The 14,061-nt window shown below is 40.0% G+C and overlaps 3 protein-coding genes across 5 annotated transcripts; 1 reads left to right on the top strand and 2 right to left on the bottom strand.

Annotated features, from left to right (window-relative positions):
- Positions 1-241: 241 nt before the first annotated feature.
- On the bottom strand, positions 242-4,882 carry nf2b (NF2, moesin-ezrin-radixin like (MERLIN) tumor suppressor b). Its single transcript, XM_078265893.1, has 13 exons — positions 4,744-4,882; positions 3,849-3,974; positions 3,337-3,459; positions 3,058-3,141; positions 2,566-2,634; positions 2,326-2,408; positions 2,094-2,169; positions 1,826-1,963; positions 1,468-1,542; positions 1,256-1,369; positions 984-1,106; positions 560-777; positions 242-368 (listed from the first exon to the last, which is right to left on the bottom strand). Exons 1-13 carry the CDS (start codon positions 4,831-4,833, stop codon positions 257-259), a joined length of 1,431 nt encoding a protein of 476 aa, XP_078122019.1. The 5' UTR covers positions 4,834-4,882; the 3' UTR covers positions 242-256.
- Positions 4,883-5,722: 840 nt separating this feature from the next.
- Positions 5,723-11,487, top strand: mettl27 (methyltransferase like 27). 3 transcript variants are annotated; one of them, XM_078266666.1, is made up of 7 exons: positions 5,802-5,911; positions 6,227-6,362; positions 6,665-6,793; positions 7,160-7,295; positions 7,536-7,628; positions 7,750-8,000; positions 10,247-11,487. In XM_078266666.1, exons 2-6 carry the CDS (start codon positions 6,243-6,245, stop codon positions 7,956-7,958), a joined length of 687 nt encoding a protein of 228 aa, XP_078122792.1. In that variant the 5' UTR covers positions 5,802-5,911; positions 6,227-6,242; the 3' UTR covers positions 7,959-8,000; positions 10,247-11,487. The 3 variants fall into 3 exon arrangements, with proteins under 3 accessions (XP_078122791.1, XP_078122792.1, XP_078122790.1); XM_078266665.1 differs by lacking the exons at positions 5,802-5,911; positions 10,247-11,487 and adding an exon at positions 5,723-5,746 and having other exon boundaries at positions 7,750-8,208; XM_078266664.1 differs by lacking the exon at positions 10,247-11,487 and having other exon boundaries at positions 7,750-8,208.
- Positions 9,374-11,131, bottom strand: LOC144528186 (claudin-4-like). The gene has a single exon (XM_078266662.1). The coding sequence runs from the start codon at positions 11,126-11,128 to the stop codon at positions 10,157-10,159; it is 972 nt and encodes a 323-aa protein (XP_078122788.1). The 5' UTR covers positions 11,129-11,131; the 3' UTR covers positions 9,374-10,156.
- Positions 11,488-14,061: the final 2,574 nt, after the last annotated feature.

Raw genomic sequence — 14,061 nt, 5'->3', positions numbered from 1 at the left:
CAAAACAGTTGGTGGTAGTGAACACATGCTCTCTGGCCAAACTGTTTCTGTTCAGCAGAAGTAAAGCACAGCAGGTAATTCATGGCTTTAGCTATTTACATATTTACATTTTTTTTTATTTCAGAGATATTCAATTTATATTTCAGAGATATTTAATGAAAACCTTAACACAAGAAAGCTGCATTGATCCACACAAATAAGTAACAAAGGCATCACAAAGAGCACACAAGCAGCAGTATCATCATCATCATCATCATCACCGTACAGGGTATGTTGTTTTGGTGATCTCCAGCAGCTTCTGTTTGGCTCTCCGCTCAGCATCCTTTGCCTCAGTCAGGTCCTGTTTCAGGTGATCTGCCTCCTTCAACCTGGAACCAGAGGTTTTGTTAGTTCAAGTGTGATGGAATACAGTAATAGTGTTAATACTATATGCACGTAATAAGATGGCTTTTTAATTGAAAAGTAAGACAAATGTAATGTATTAAAGAAAAGCTGTAAGTAAAGTAATAATTAACTAAAACAAATCCTTTAGGCAACACTAGTCAAGATGATTCTAGACCTCCTCTCAGACTGCTCCACCAGTTTGACAGCAAGCTGCTCTGCCTCCCTCATCTTCTGCTCCATCAGCCTTTTCTCCTCCTTGGTCTTCATGGCGGTGACCTCGAACCTCTGCCTGTCCTGCTCAGCTTCTGCAGCCTTGTGGGCCAACAGCTTGGCCTCCTCCTCAGCAATCTGGGCCTTCTCTGCCAGCAGATCTGCTGTCTCCTCAGATCGCAGCTGGAGAAAACGCATTGTAACATTTAAAAGGCATTTTTACAAACTAATATAAGATACATTTGTGGAAGAGTTTGGGGCTTAGGAAGCAGGCTCTGTGACGTTACGCAATTAACAACGGGGAATGTAAAGCTTGTGGCCAAAACAACAGCTCACCCAAAAGTCTGGAAGATTCAACAATTATCTAACGACAAAGATGAGGCTCTCACCAGTGCCTCGTTTGCCAGTCGTGCCTCGTCCTGCAGCTGGAAAAGTCTTCGTTCCATCTCTTCTTTTGCCCGTTCCGCTTCCTCTCTCATCTGTTTTTCCCGTGCCAGGATTTGACGCTCCATCTAAATAGAGGCCAAGATTCTCAATCAATCAACCAACCAACCATGATTATTGATGATAATTATGACTGTAGTTTCCATATGTATGCAAAGTGAACATCACGTCTAATCTGTTATTCTAATTGCTCCAGTGGAGCTGAGAGAGCGCTGACCTTCTTGCGGGCCTTCTCCTCTTTCGCTTGAGCCTTCATCTGTTGCACTTCAATGGAGTCCACCTTCCTCCTCCTCATGAAAAGATCATGGTTACCAATGCACAACTGCAGGATCTGAAGACACAGGCAATACAAACATTATCTTACTTAACATAACTATCTTCTAAGTTTGTTATAGTTGAACATTTACATGGACAAAGAGGTAAACCAACCAGCTTGTTGACACGCAGTTGAGATGAGTAGAACTTGAAAACATCTTTCTTCTTATCCAGGGGTTTGATTGTAAACTGCAACATGGGAAAGGGAAAAAGCTCAGTTATTCTGCACTACTGACAGACAGCCCAGCTTTGATGCCTTTACAACAGTACAGCTAACTGGTTAGAGTGGAAATCCTGTACTGAACTTTTGTAGGTTTTATGAAGAGCTGTATGCATTGGCAGTTGTATTGTCTTTTGCACTATATTGCCTCTATAATAAAAAACAAAATAGTCAAGCATACTTTCATAACAAAATAGTTATGGATGTGGAATCCATCCAGTTAAACAAAAAAAGTCCACTGGTTGCATTTACCTCCTTTTCGCTGTATGAGATATTGCGGATGCCGCTCCAAGGAAAGGATTTGTTAGGGTTGAGTTTGCTGTTGGGGCTGTAGATGTGAAGACCCTGAGCATCCACTCCAAGTAATAGGTCTGTGTCCCTCTTATTTTGCTGTCAGTGTGACATGTAATACATGCACGTAAACCAACATGACAGTAATGATTAAGGTTGCATTTGTCAAATTAAGATGAAAAAGTTCCATAAATTGACATAACATTAAGGCAGAGTTATTTAAACTCACAGTAATGGCAAAGTAGCTGACACCGTACATCTCAAGGTCCTGAGCAATTTTTAAGTATTCCATCTCAGCCTCATCCCTGTATGGCGCGATGTACAAATAAGGAAAAGAAGGCATATCAAAGCATTATACATTTCTAACACTTCAACTACAGAATCTAGGACTACACCTTTTGTAAAAGGGTTAATCTCTCTTTACATGCTGGATTTCAAAAGCCCTCCTGGGTCAGTCCTACCTGGCGATGCCTCTGTGCTCTGCGTACCAAGCTGTGATCTTCTCTTCCCACATGTCAGCTGTCATTTGGTACTGCATCAAAACCTGGGATACAAATACAGGATAAACATTATATTCTGCATGCACACACCCAAGCACACAAACATTGATTAACATCTGTAACAAGAAAGCACACCAAACAGCACAGACAATTACTACAAGTGAACAAGAGTCAAATATGCAAATAGTACTATGCACTTACTCTTTTTGGCAAAAGCTCATCTTGTGCCAGGAAGCCCGGCTTATGAAAGTTTGGGTCATAGTCCCCATACTGTAATTGAGATTGAGGGGGAGACAGTGGCAAATGAGAAAAGAAAAAGAAAGACATGTTGACGTTACTGTTGCACATTAGCAAAACTTAAAGCAGGTCTAAAAGTAAGTCTAACTGTAAATCTGTAGATTTGTTTTGCACCATCACATAGATGTTCTTTAAATAAGTTGCCCTGTATCTTCTTTTGAAGAAAAAAAATCAGTACCCAAAAGGGAGACGTGTATTTTATACTTGTTGGCCTCATGAAAGTCCCCCATAAGATTTATGGCATAAAACTGATCAAAACATGTTGTAAAGTGTAATTGCATAAAGCATTAACTGCAAAGGTGGACTTTAATGGACAATTTGTTTTGAGATACAGGTAGGACAAGCATACTGTATGTGCAGCAAATGATAGGAAGGGACCTTGCATAGCGTTCTTACCTTGGCCTGGACAGCATATGATGCCAACAGAACAGACGCTTCAGGGGAACAGAATATCTCTTCATCCAATATCTGTTTTTTCACCTATACAAGAATTTGAATACATGTATGTACATGTATTGAACCAAGTAAATATTTTCAGTCAGGTTTCTAAAACATGGAGATGAATCCTTCTACCTACATATAAAATAAACAAAACCAACACTAAAAATGTGTATGTATGTATAAAACTGATTAGACCGATTGTTATTTTACAAGAAATGTTAACAGTCATATTACCTGTAAGAAGAAGAGGTGCTGAGTTATCTCTTGGACCAGCTCTTCTTCTACTTTTTCTGGGAAGAATTTAGCCAGGAAATGAAATGTTATGGGAGAGTCCTTGGGAACCTCCTGGTCCAAGACCTTGGTGAACAAATAAACAGTAGAAGAAAAGTGCACAACAACAAAGTTATTATACCAGACAATCACTAAAGCCTGAATGTCATGACATGATCAGTGTCTGTGTAATTAGTTGCTAGAAACACACACAAAAAAATTAGGGAATGAATTGCTTAATTGTTTGACTTCTAATTCATCAACAATTTGAATAATCAATAATGCAATCTTTCGTAAATTGCAGCCCTGCAACCCAGATTAGCCTCATATTGTAAAATGTTGAGCAACACATACAAATCATCTGCATTGTCCAAAACATTTTATCCACATGGCATCTAGCATATTGCTCAAAGTATGTGTTGTTTTGGAATCCTCATTAGCCAGTTTGAATTTCACAGGATCACTCCTTCACTCACCCGTTTCTCTGGTTTCAGCCAGGCGTAGGTGTCCTTTACTGTGTACCTGAGTCCGAAGAACCAGGTCTCCCTCAAACCAACGGTGCGAGACACCAGGTCAAACAGGTCTTTACCTTTCCACTTAACCTGAGACAAACAGTGAGTGATAAAGGGACCAGTGAGTTAAGATGCTGAAAGCAAATGTGTTGTTTTGCAGCTGCTGTTCTCTACCCATTTCTGTACTGTTAAAAGCAACTCAAATTTAAACTAATAACTCATGCTCTTTTTGTATAGAACAGAACATCACTTTAATCTTTATGGTAGACTCTTGATTTGTGAGGGTTTCTTTAGTATTTTATAGCGGAGGTGTGCCACCGCCTGAAATAAAGACCACCTTCACTAACATAATAAAACACATACACTTTATCGAGAAAAATGCAGGGGCACTACTTCACACAGCAAATGTCATATATTTAACGAATGTGGCTATCGTTTTGACTGTCATGTTCTAGCTAAATTAATCACAACACGAAATGCGGCGGGAACTGGGCTACATCTGCTAGATCATTTCCTTCGTTTCATTAAATGCGGGGACAATTTTGTCTCCTTCTTTCTAAGTGTGCAGCAAAAGTTGCTGGAACTTCAAAACTGATACATATGGCATCTAAAAAGTCTACATATCACAGCAAAACAAATACTATTTAATATGCAAGGATGTTGTAGGCTATTCTTCAGTGAGCTTGTCCATGAATCTGAGATGGCTAATTTCATGTGAGCCAATAGGGGATACACATACAAATGCATTCATACAATACATAGTTATACATTGACATGGAATCAATACACTCATCCATACATATACATATATAGATAAAGCATCCCTTCAGGCTAAAAGATTTTCTGAATAAATCCATACCTCACAGCTGAACTCCATTTCCGCATCCATAGTGATAACTTTGACTTTAAACGTCTTTGGCTGTTTCTTCTTCAATCCTAGGATAGACATTTTGAGATTGTTGGTGTCAAAGAAACCTGTGAAAAAGAACACAAGTATTTCAACAGTAGGCGTTTTCAGGACAACACATGACATTTTACAAGTGGTAAGAAGGATGCACCTAGTAACTAAAATTAATCATTTTATTGTAATATACAATTTTAAACTTTTGGAGTGATTCAAGCCATCGTTCTGACAGCTACTGCAACTAACGTAAAGTGTTTTTGGATCTGGGAATTAGCTATCAGACGATAAAAATGTAATGTTTCAAGCGGTTTTACGGAAAAACTTCTTTCTTTGTTACATACAACATGCAGATGAAATGTAGAATAGGCCCATTACCAGCGAGTAGTGTTACAAACTTCTTCCGTCCAACAAGGCTCAGAAGAGCCTGCTGGGCTTTTTTGTTGTGAAGTGCAATGCTAAGCTAACGTTAACTGACAATACTAGAAAGCGTTAGCTTTCCAGCTAGCTATGCCACGAAAACAGGCCAAAACAAGTTGTACAAAGAGCGGAACTTTTGAGAGATCTCCATAATTAAATGTATCAAACGAATTTACTTTGTCGCTGATTAGGATTATTCCAACTATCACTAAGGAAACAACTCTGCTAACGTTATCGGCAGCTACGAGCTACATCAGGAGGACTTTCCAGAAGATTTTTGTTTTGACTCCCACTCTACAGGTGGGAACACGAATAGCAGCCTGGGATAACGCTACTGCGTATCTGCATGCGTGAATGCCGCATTCAATGGTTGTCGGAAAAATTACATTTACAGTCGGTTTAATAGGGCAGATGGTGACAGTGAATGCACCAGGAGGGACGCTGAGGTGCGCTGAGTGGAACCTTTGGTGCACAATTATTTGTCTGGCTACTGCTTGTTAAAAAGAATTATACATGAAGCGGTAACAGAACGCACAGACAGGTAAAGAGAAAAAATGTTTTGGCAAAAAGCAAAAATGTGCCACAGGCTTTCTTTACCCTGACAGTCTTTACTGAGGGAAATTTGTAGCATAAACCACTTACTGCAATTGCTTCCTGGTCCATTGTAAGGTTAAGAAACACTTACAACCAGAACAACCAGCTACAGGTAACTGTCACTACTGTGACTACCTATGTGTGTTCATTTATTGTACCTATGTGTGTGTTCATTTATTGTGTAATGTTAAAGCCATCTGATGTATACTCCTCAATACGCTGTCAAATTTGCAGGCAAGACCGTTTTCTTGCCCTTTGACGTTTATATCTCCACAGTGGCTGAACAGATGTTTACTATTCAATCTGCATTTAAAACATCCATCTCTCTTTGTTCTTTTGCAATTTAAAACTGTGAGGATTGCCTAGTTCTGATATATGTTATTATTACTCTCGCTTGACTGTTTTGTCTTGTTCTTTCTTTTTTTAGAACAGGTTTGTATATAATGGCAGCTGTCACTAACACATTTGAAAGTGTAAAAGCGACCATCTTATCAGCTCATGAAAGCACCACATCAGTAGAAAAGGTCAACTTCTACAACTCCTGGGCAGAGAACTATGACCAGGTTAGATAACTGAAGTACAATAAAACAATATCAGTAAAGTATTTGCAGTATTTGATTTGCCCAGTTAAGGTATAGGAAATGCACTTTAACTGATATTATTGTGCAGAAATTGAGCAGAACATGCATTACTGATAAACAGTACTAAGCAAAATAATGCAGTCCTATCATATCATTATGTCATATCATTATGTGGCTATCTGTGTATCTTTATTAAATCTGTTTTGTTTTTTTATATTTAACCAAATGTAGCTTTACTGTGCTCATGTTCACCTTCTTTTTGGTGCTAAAAACGGTTTGAGTAGGATGTGGCTGTTCTGGACTACCGTGCACCAAGTCTGGCAGCAAACAGCATCTCCTCCCATTTCAGCAGTGATCGTGAAGCAGCTGTAGTGTTGGATGTGGCCTGTGGTACAGGACTGGTGGCCAAACAGGTAAACTCACAAGATGGAGAACAAACTCGTGCACTTATGGGATTCTAGTCAAAGGACAACAGAATCAAAAGGAGCAACTGCAAACTTTTAGTCTTGATGCAGTAATATATAATTTCATATTCGACAAAGCCTTTTTTCTATTTTCTCTAAAATGTGACTTTTGTATTGTAAAGTATTTCCACTTAATCTCCGCTCTCCTTGCAAATATTAACTTGTTTGGATGAAAACTTTTATTTAAAACCTTTCCCTTCTTGCTCTTGTGTTTTAAAACGGTACATAGCCTATCACTATGAGTTTTTAGTTTCCATGTTCATTTGAATTGACCAGTAAGACTGATAAACAACCAAAAGTGTCTCTGTTGTACAGATGAAGAGACATGGATTTGGACATTTTATGGGTATTGATGGAAGCAAGGCTATGTTGAAGTTGGCCAGAGAGAGCGGGTTGTACCAGGACCTGAAGCAGTTCTTGCTGGGAGAGGGGCCGCTGCCTGTCCAGTGGGGTAATTTAATCGTTTCAATTATTTCAATTTTTTACACATTCACCACTGTGATTCAGTAAGCGATCCTCAATTGGGGTGGGTCAGCCAATTTTATAAACTTATTTTGAAAAAAAAAAACTCTTGTCATCCATGATATTATGGTTATTAAATAGTATTAATCTTTAGTGTTATTATTAGTAGTACTGTAAACTCTCTTATCTTCTTCCCTCCGTCACCTCTCCCCTCTATTTCCTCTTGCAGGTTTGTTTGATGTGGTTGTGATCGTTGGAGCACTGAGTGTTGGTCAGGTCCCAGTTGGTGTTGTCAGAGAGTTGTGCGAGTCCACCAAACCAGGTGAGAATATGTTTTTCTTTGGCTTTATGCTGCATCAACAAATTAGTATCTCCTCACTGTAGTGTAGTGTACTGTTTTAATCACTCAAAAACACCACTGCACTCTCACCTGTTTCCACTAGGTGGCTACATTTGCATGACAACCAGAAGTAACTGTGACAATGTGGAATACAAAGCTGCCCTGGAGCGTGAGCTCAAGCAGATGGAGGACGAAGGGCTCTGGACTTGTGTAGAGGTGGCTGAGGTGGAAGACTGGGAGAGAGCGGTGTCACAGCAGGAGGACGGATACATAGCTGGTGCCGTGTACCTCTATAAGAAACTAAAACTATAGCACATTGCACGTCAATGTAGATGCGACATAACAGCAGCAAAGGTACAAAACAACTCAAGAAGATACAAAATATTCAAATAACTCACTTTTAACTTCAGGTGTCCCATTTTAAATGAACAGCATCACAGGTCAGGCATGATGTACCTGGTATACGACTTTGGGTTCAAGCAGCACAAATGTCAGTGAGGCTCTGATACACAGTGACGTTCAAACTGGAAAAGTGGTGAAATAAAGCACTCTCTAAACAGTATGCATACTAAATCACTATTTTTGAGTGTAATGCACAAAGAAAATGGAGGTGCTGCATTTGTTAATATATATATATATATATATATGTATGTGTGTGTGTGTGTGTGTGTGTGTGTGTGTGTGTGTGTGTGTGTGTGTGTGTGTATGTGTGTATATATGTATATATATATATATATATATATATATATATATATATATATATATATATATATATATATATACATTTCAGAACATATACAGTATCTGGGCATAGGGCTGTCAAAAGAAGATGATTGAGGATGCAATGTTACTTACAGACTTGCAAGAAAAATGCAATCTGCTGGTGGTGTACAGTATAATACATGCCAATAACATAAAAAGCTGTTGCTATTTGAAAATGTCCTGAATATATTTGTAATATACATTAAAACATATGCTGGTATGGTCGCCCAGATAGCTCAGTTGGTAGAGCAGGTGCCCATAGAGGTTTACTCCTCGACGCAGCGGGCCCGGGTTCTACTTCGACCTGTGTCATTCCCCCTCTTTGTCCCCTTTCATATCTTCATCTGTCCTGTCAAAAATAAAGGCCCGACGACGTCTGATGTGTTTGAGTGCACCACTGACCAAAGGATGGCATGGTTCTTCAAGTGGCCTACTGGTGCTGTACAGCCAAATATTGTTAAAACCCACATAACTTAATTTAAATATTTTGGCTTACTTCAGTGTAGTTTTATTCATGTATTACTCGTTTTTCGTAGTCTCTCCCTTTCATATGTATCTGAATACAATTGTACAGGTTTATGTCATGTATCTACACAAAGTCTTCTCTAAAGTAAGACTTGTGCATTTTAGACAACTGGCATTATTAGATCATGACTAGATAATGATGCCACTGCACATTTGAATAAGCCAAACCTAAATAACACATGTTCCAAAAACATGATTCACTGAAACTGAATTTGAATGCTCTACAAACACACTGTGCCTCCCTCCTCTAACCCTGCACCCCTCCGTGGTAAACACACTCTCTGTCAAACCAGTTTGTCCTCTAAATTTGAATAGCCAAGACTGAAAGTCCAGGAGGATGTTGTTTCCTTTAAGTAAAAGCTCTTTTCAGCTTATGATGTATGACATGTTAGCATGTTTTTCAATACATTTATATTAGTGAAAAAGACTGACTTGCCCAATCAAATTATAGTCATTTATTGAAAAGTAAACATAGAAATATCTGTCAATAATATAGTATATAGTAAATATATATTTACAAAATAAACATAAAATCACATTTCACAGTTAGCAAAATCTAAAAAGTGTAACTTTTTATGTGCAACAAGTGGAGTTTTTCATGGCTATATAACTCATCAAATGAGGACATACATGTACATGGATTCAAAAAATACAATGCTATGAATTTAAAGTAAGGATGGAAAATAGGCTAAAATATGTTGGTACTTTATTACTTATGTTTCGTTCAGCTTCCTGTATGTCCAGCAGAAACAAACAAGCTAAAAAGTCTGAGGTAAAATTCTTAATGTGGACAGATCCATCCTCATTCAGGGCATTTAAAAAAGTTTCTACCAGTGTAATGCTCCACAAACATGTCAAACTTATTGCCGTATACAGCAAACTTCACGTGCACCTGGATTTAGTTTGTTGTACTGCATTTGGTTTTTAGTTCAGTTTTAGTGCACATAACATGTTAAAGATGCTATAGTCCTGCATATTAATAAATGTAGTCCAGAACTTGTCCCTTCTGTCCTTTTATCAAAGCAACATGGTGGAGTATAAAGATAACTATACTTAATACAATGAATTACTAAAGTATCAGTAAACAGTCACTAACTAAGTAAACTACTACTTCTAAATAACTCTTTGCATGTAAAACTTCTGCACTGCTTTGTAAGTTCAGTACATTGTGTGTGTGTGTGTGTGTGTGTGTGTGTGTGTGTGTGTGTGTGTGTGTGTGTATATTATATGTATGTACTCGTCGCTGGATTTGAGGACCCATCCTCATTTTCACCTTCGACTGATAAATTCTCTTCCATTTCTGCTCTTTTCAGCTGAGATGGCGCCTCACTGTATTCAGACTTTGTTGACTCTGGTGTTTTCATCTGAGACTTTGTTGATGGTGCCCATGATCTTTCTGACTCCATCCTCAAGCCTTGCTCATGCCCGTCCCCCCAGGAAGGCCTTGTGTACAGCGGAAGCTTTGTTAAAGCTCCATCATAACTTTGAGACCTGGAAAACACAGCTCTGATAGGCTGAGACGTTGCTGGTGCTAGTCTGCTGCGCTGAGAACCTGCCTGGGTGGACCCGTTGGAGGAGCGGACCACCATATAGCGGACAGAAGGGCTCTTGTCTGCTTTGTGGGCTTCGAGGGGGCATGCTGAGCTGATGAACAAGCCACCTCCCAGAATAAGCAGGATGGACGCTCCCAAGCCGATGTAGAGGCAGGCTCCAATCTCCCTCCGCTGAGCATCTGTGGAGAGGCTGTAGAACTCGCTCACCACGGACCCGGCCGCCCACACTGTGGGAATAAAACACAGCAGCCCTGTGAAAATCAAAACTGCCCCTGCTGCTACAGCCATCTTGCCCTTAACTCCGCCTCCTTCAACATCCAAAAAGCGAGTGCACTTCCCTCCAATGAAGGCCAGAATGAGACCTACGCCGCCTGTAGCAATGGCAAGGACGGTGAGAGCCCTGGCAGCCTGTTGGCCTCCGCTGAGAGCAAGGACAGACTGGTAAGGGTTACACTGGATCAACCCTGTGCTCTCGACCACGCAGCTCATCCAGATGCCCTCCCAGATGGTCTGGGAGGTGATGATGGTGGTTCCCACAAAAGCTGAGACCCGCCACATGGGCAGTATGCAGCTAAAGATGACCCCTGCCCAACCCAGGAGGCACAGGGCGCTGGCCAGCAGCTGCATCCCCATCGAGGCCATGATGTAGAGGTGGAGGGAACAACACTGAAGGTGTTTGAGAAATCCTCACAGACCTTTGAAACGTCTCTGGTGGTTTATTCTTCTCTGTGGAGCTTCTTTTGCTTTCCCTCGTGGTTAGTTCTGCTCCTCTCGTCAGTCTTTCTGTGACCTTTTCTTTGTCAGTCTTTCTCAATGTGTGATGTTGCTGTTTTCATACAGCTCCATCTTTGTGCTTTTCTACAGCTATTTTCTTATTGCTCTTATTTCCACAGTAGCAATGTCTGTCAAGTGTCTGTCCCAGAAATGCAGAGCCCTGTCCGGCTATTTCAGTTGTCTGTCTAGCCTGCAGTAGTTTTTACTTGACTCCAGGTGTGTCTTTGTTCAGCCTCAGTTCATTTGTTTGCAGCCTGCTTTCCCTCTGTCTCTGTCCCTCCTCCTTCTTATCACTAACTGCTGTTTCTCCTCCCGCCTCTCGCTCCCTGTCCCCTATCTCTTTATTTCTCTACCTGAGAGTGTTGTTTCTTTTCTGTCACCTGAGCGGAGCCCTGCCTGTGTGGTACTGGTCAGGTGTGGATGCACCACACCTACTCTTTAGGGAAATAAAAGGGGGAGGAGGTTGACAGAAAGAGAGAGAGAGAGAGAGAGAGAGCTGTGACTGTGACATCATTTTCCCTCCCTTATTGTGTTTGTCTGACAATATTATTTCGGAAAAGATAATCTTTGGATAAAGCAGAATAAATTATAGGCCTCTGAGCCTTAAACATGTTTATAAGATGCACATTAATGAGGCGCTGCATCGTTGTCTTTATTCTTTCACACAACATCTTTCTGCAGAAACAATGAATTGGATTGTAAATTTAAAAAAGGGGGAATCTGACTGGATTTGATTGATATACTTGTGTGAGCTCAGTGCGTGTGTTTATACACATCCGCTGGCAACGCTTTTGTGCATGTGAATAATGCGTGCACGCAGAATGTATGTATGTACACAATCACCTGGGAGAAAACCAGTTTCATTCTAACAGCGGCTACTGCACAGAAAAACCTGTTTACCACGCACACACACACATATGCACGCACACACACACACACACACACACACACACACACACACACACACACACACACTACCTAACCTTTTAATCAGGCTCAAAATAATCTTTAATCCTGCTGTCCTCATGAAGTTCAAAGGGATACTTTTTATCTCTATAATGTTTTTTCTTTAACATTATGACAAACGTTTTTGACATTATTCTATACTTATATTTAAATGACACAAGAAATCTCTTTATCTTGTGCAAAAGTTTACAGACCTGATCAGTTTTACAGGATAAAAAGAGGGAATACTACATGCACACACACAAACTCAAAACATACATGCAGTTACCATTCAATCTCTTTGTTTATTTAGCAATGTTTCTTTGGCAGGAAGCACACATTGTCACACAACCTGTTTGTAAGGATTCTTTCTCATTTATACTTGAACAACCAGATCCGCTGTTCAGCAAGTTGTTTGGCACACGTCATCACTGTAACTCTTCTTTCCTTTGAAAAAACAAACAGTGACGACATGGAAAAGGACTCAAGAGAAATGTTGTCTCACATGCTCACAAATATGTGTCTTACAAATGACTTGAATTTTATTGGTATACAAAGAAAAACATCAACCAAACAAATCTGAACAAAATTATATACAAACAGCTAATGTGAGATAATCACAAATATTCTAGTTTGATTGAAAAAAAGAGTAGAATGTATCAGGCATGGACACAAAACAGTAACACAGGCAGATTTCACATAAATATACAATGGGTTTAATATAAAGCAGTCATGTTCTGAATCTCACATGTCATAGTGTGATGTGTGAGTGTGGGACAAATAAACAAACCAAAACATATAAGGAAAACTGTGTGAAAGTGTCCATAATGGTGTAAAATACAAAAACATTGTATATTCTTAGATTACAAGATGCATCAAAAAGACAAATACACATTCTTATTTTATACACTCACACTGCAAAAGTTACTATCTGATTTAACCACATTATATATTATTATGGTGGACTCATCTTCACAGGACAAAGGTGACATTTTCATAAACTCTTTGTCTTATCTCTTTCCAACACACTGTCCTGGCCTGTACTCTGGGTCACACAGTTCATCCACAAACCCTCCCAGATCACCTGCGAAGCGACGATGTTGGCACCAATGAAGGCTGTGACTTTCCAAGTGGGTAGACCGCAAATGCTGATGCTCCCTAGCAAGCCAATGACGGCCAGGGCCAAACCCAGAATCTATCTTACACCAGACAACATGCTGAAGCTTCATTGGTTCCTTCAAAGAGGTCAAACTGTGTTGCAGAGAGCTGGAGTAATTAACCTGTGAGACAAACAAAAGAGCGGGTTGAGGTTTTTATTGCCCACTTAGAGGAGAAGCTGACAGGGGCTGCCTCACTTGCAGGTTTTGTTGTTTAAGGAGAAGTCAGAGGAGGAGTTTGCCACTGTTGCTTCTCAGGCGAAACTGGTTTGTGAAGAAATCTCACTTGGCCAGATTGCTTCTCAACAAAGATGATCAAAGAGGCCCCTATAAGGTCAAAATCACTGAAATACAGCACACAAGCAAACTATTCTCATCAACACACAATTGTCCTGTACATTAAAAAATAAATTTGAAATCATTCAACAGTAATGAAAAAAAAGGTACAGTGTTTGCTTGGAAGTTAGACTATAATAGACTTGCTTTATTCAGCAATGAATTTGACTTGGTGATACAGCGCAGTAAAACAAGAATGTTTAAAAGTTTAAGAAAGTGGGTGCCTGGGTAGCTCACCTGGTGGAGCAGGCACCCATGTATAGAGGTTTACTCCTCGACGCAGCAGCCACGGGTTCAACTCTGCCCTGTGGCCCTTTGCTGCGTGTCATTCCCCCTCTCTCCCCCTTCATGTCTTCAGCTGTT

Source organism: Sander vitreus, chromosome 13, assembly GCF_031162955.1.
Source record: "Sander vitreus isolate 19-12246 chromosome 13, sanVit1, whole genome shotgun sequence".
Taxonomy (NCBI): Eukaryota; Metazoa; Chordata; class Actinopteri; order Perciformes; family Percidae; genus Sander; species Sander vitreus.
Note: the sequence above shows the minus strand (reverse complement) of the source record. Positions and strands in the feature narration are given on the sequence as shown.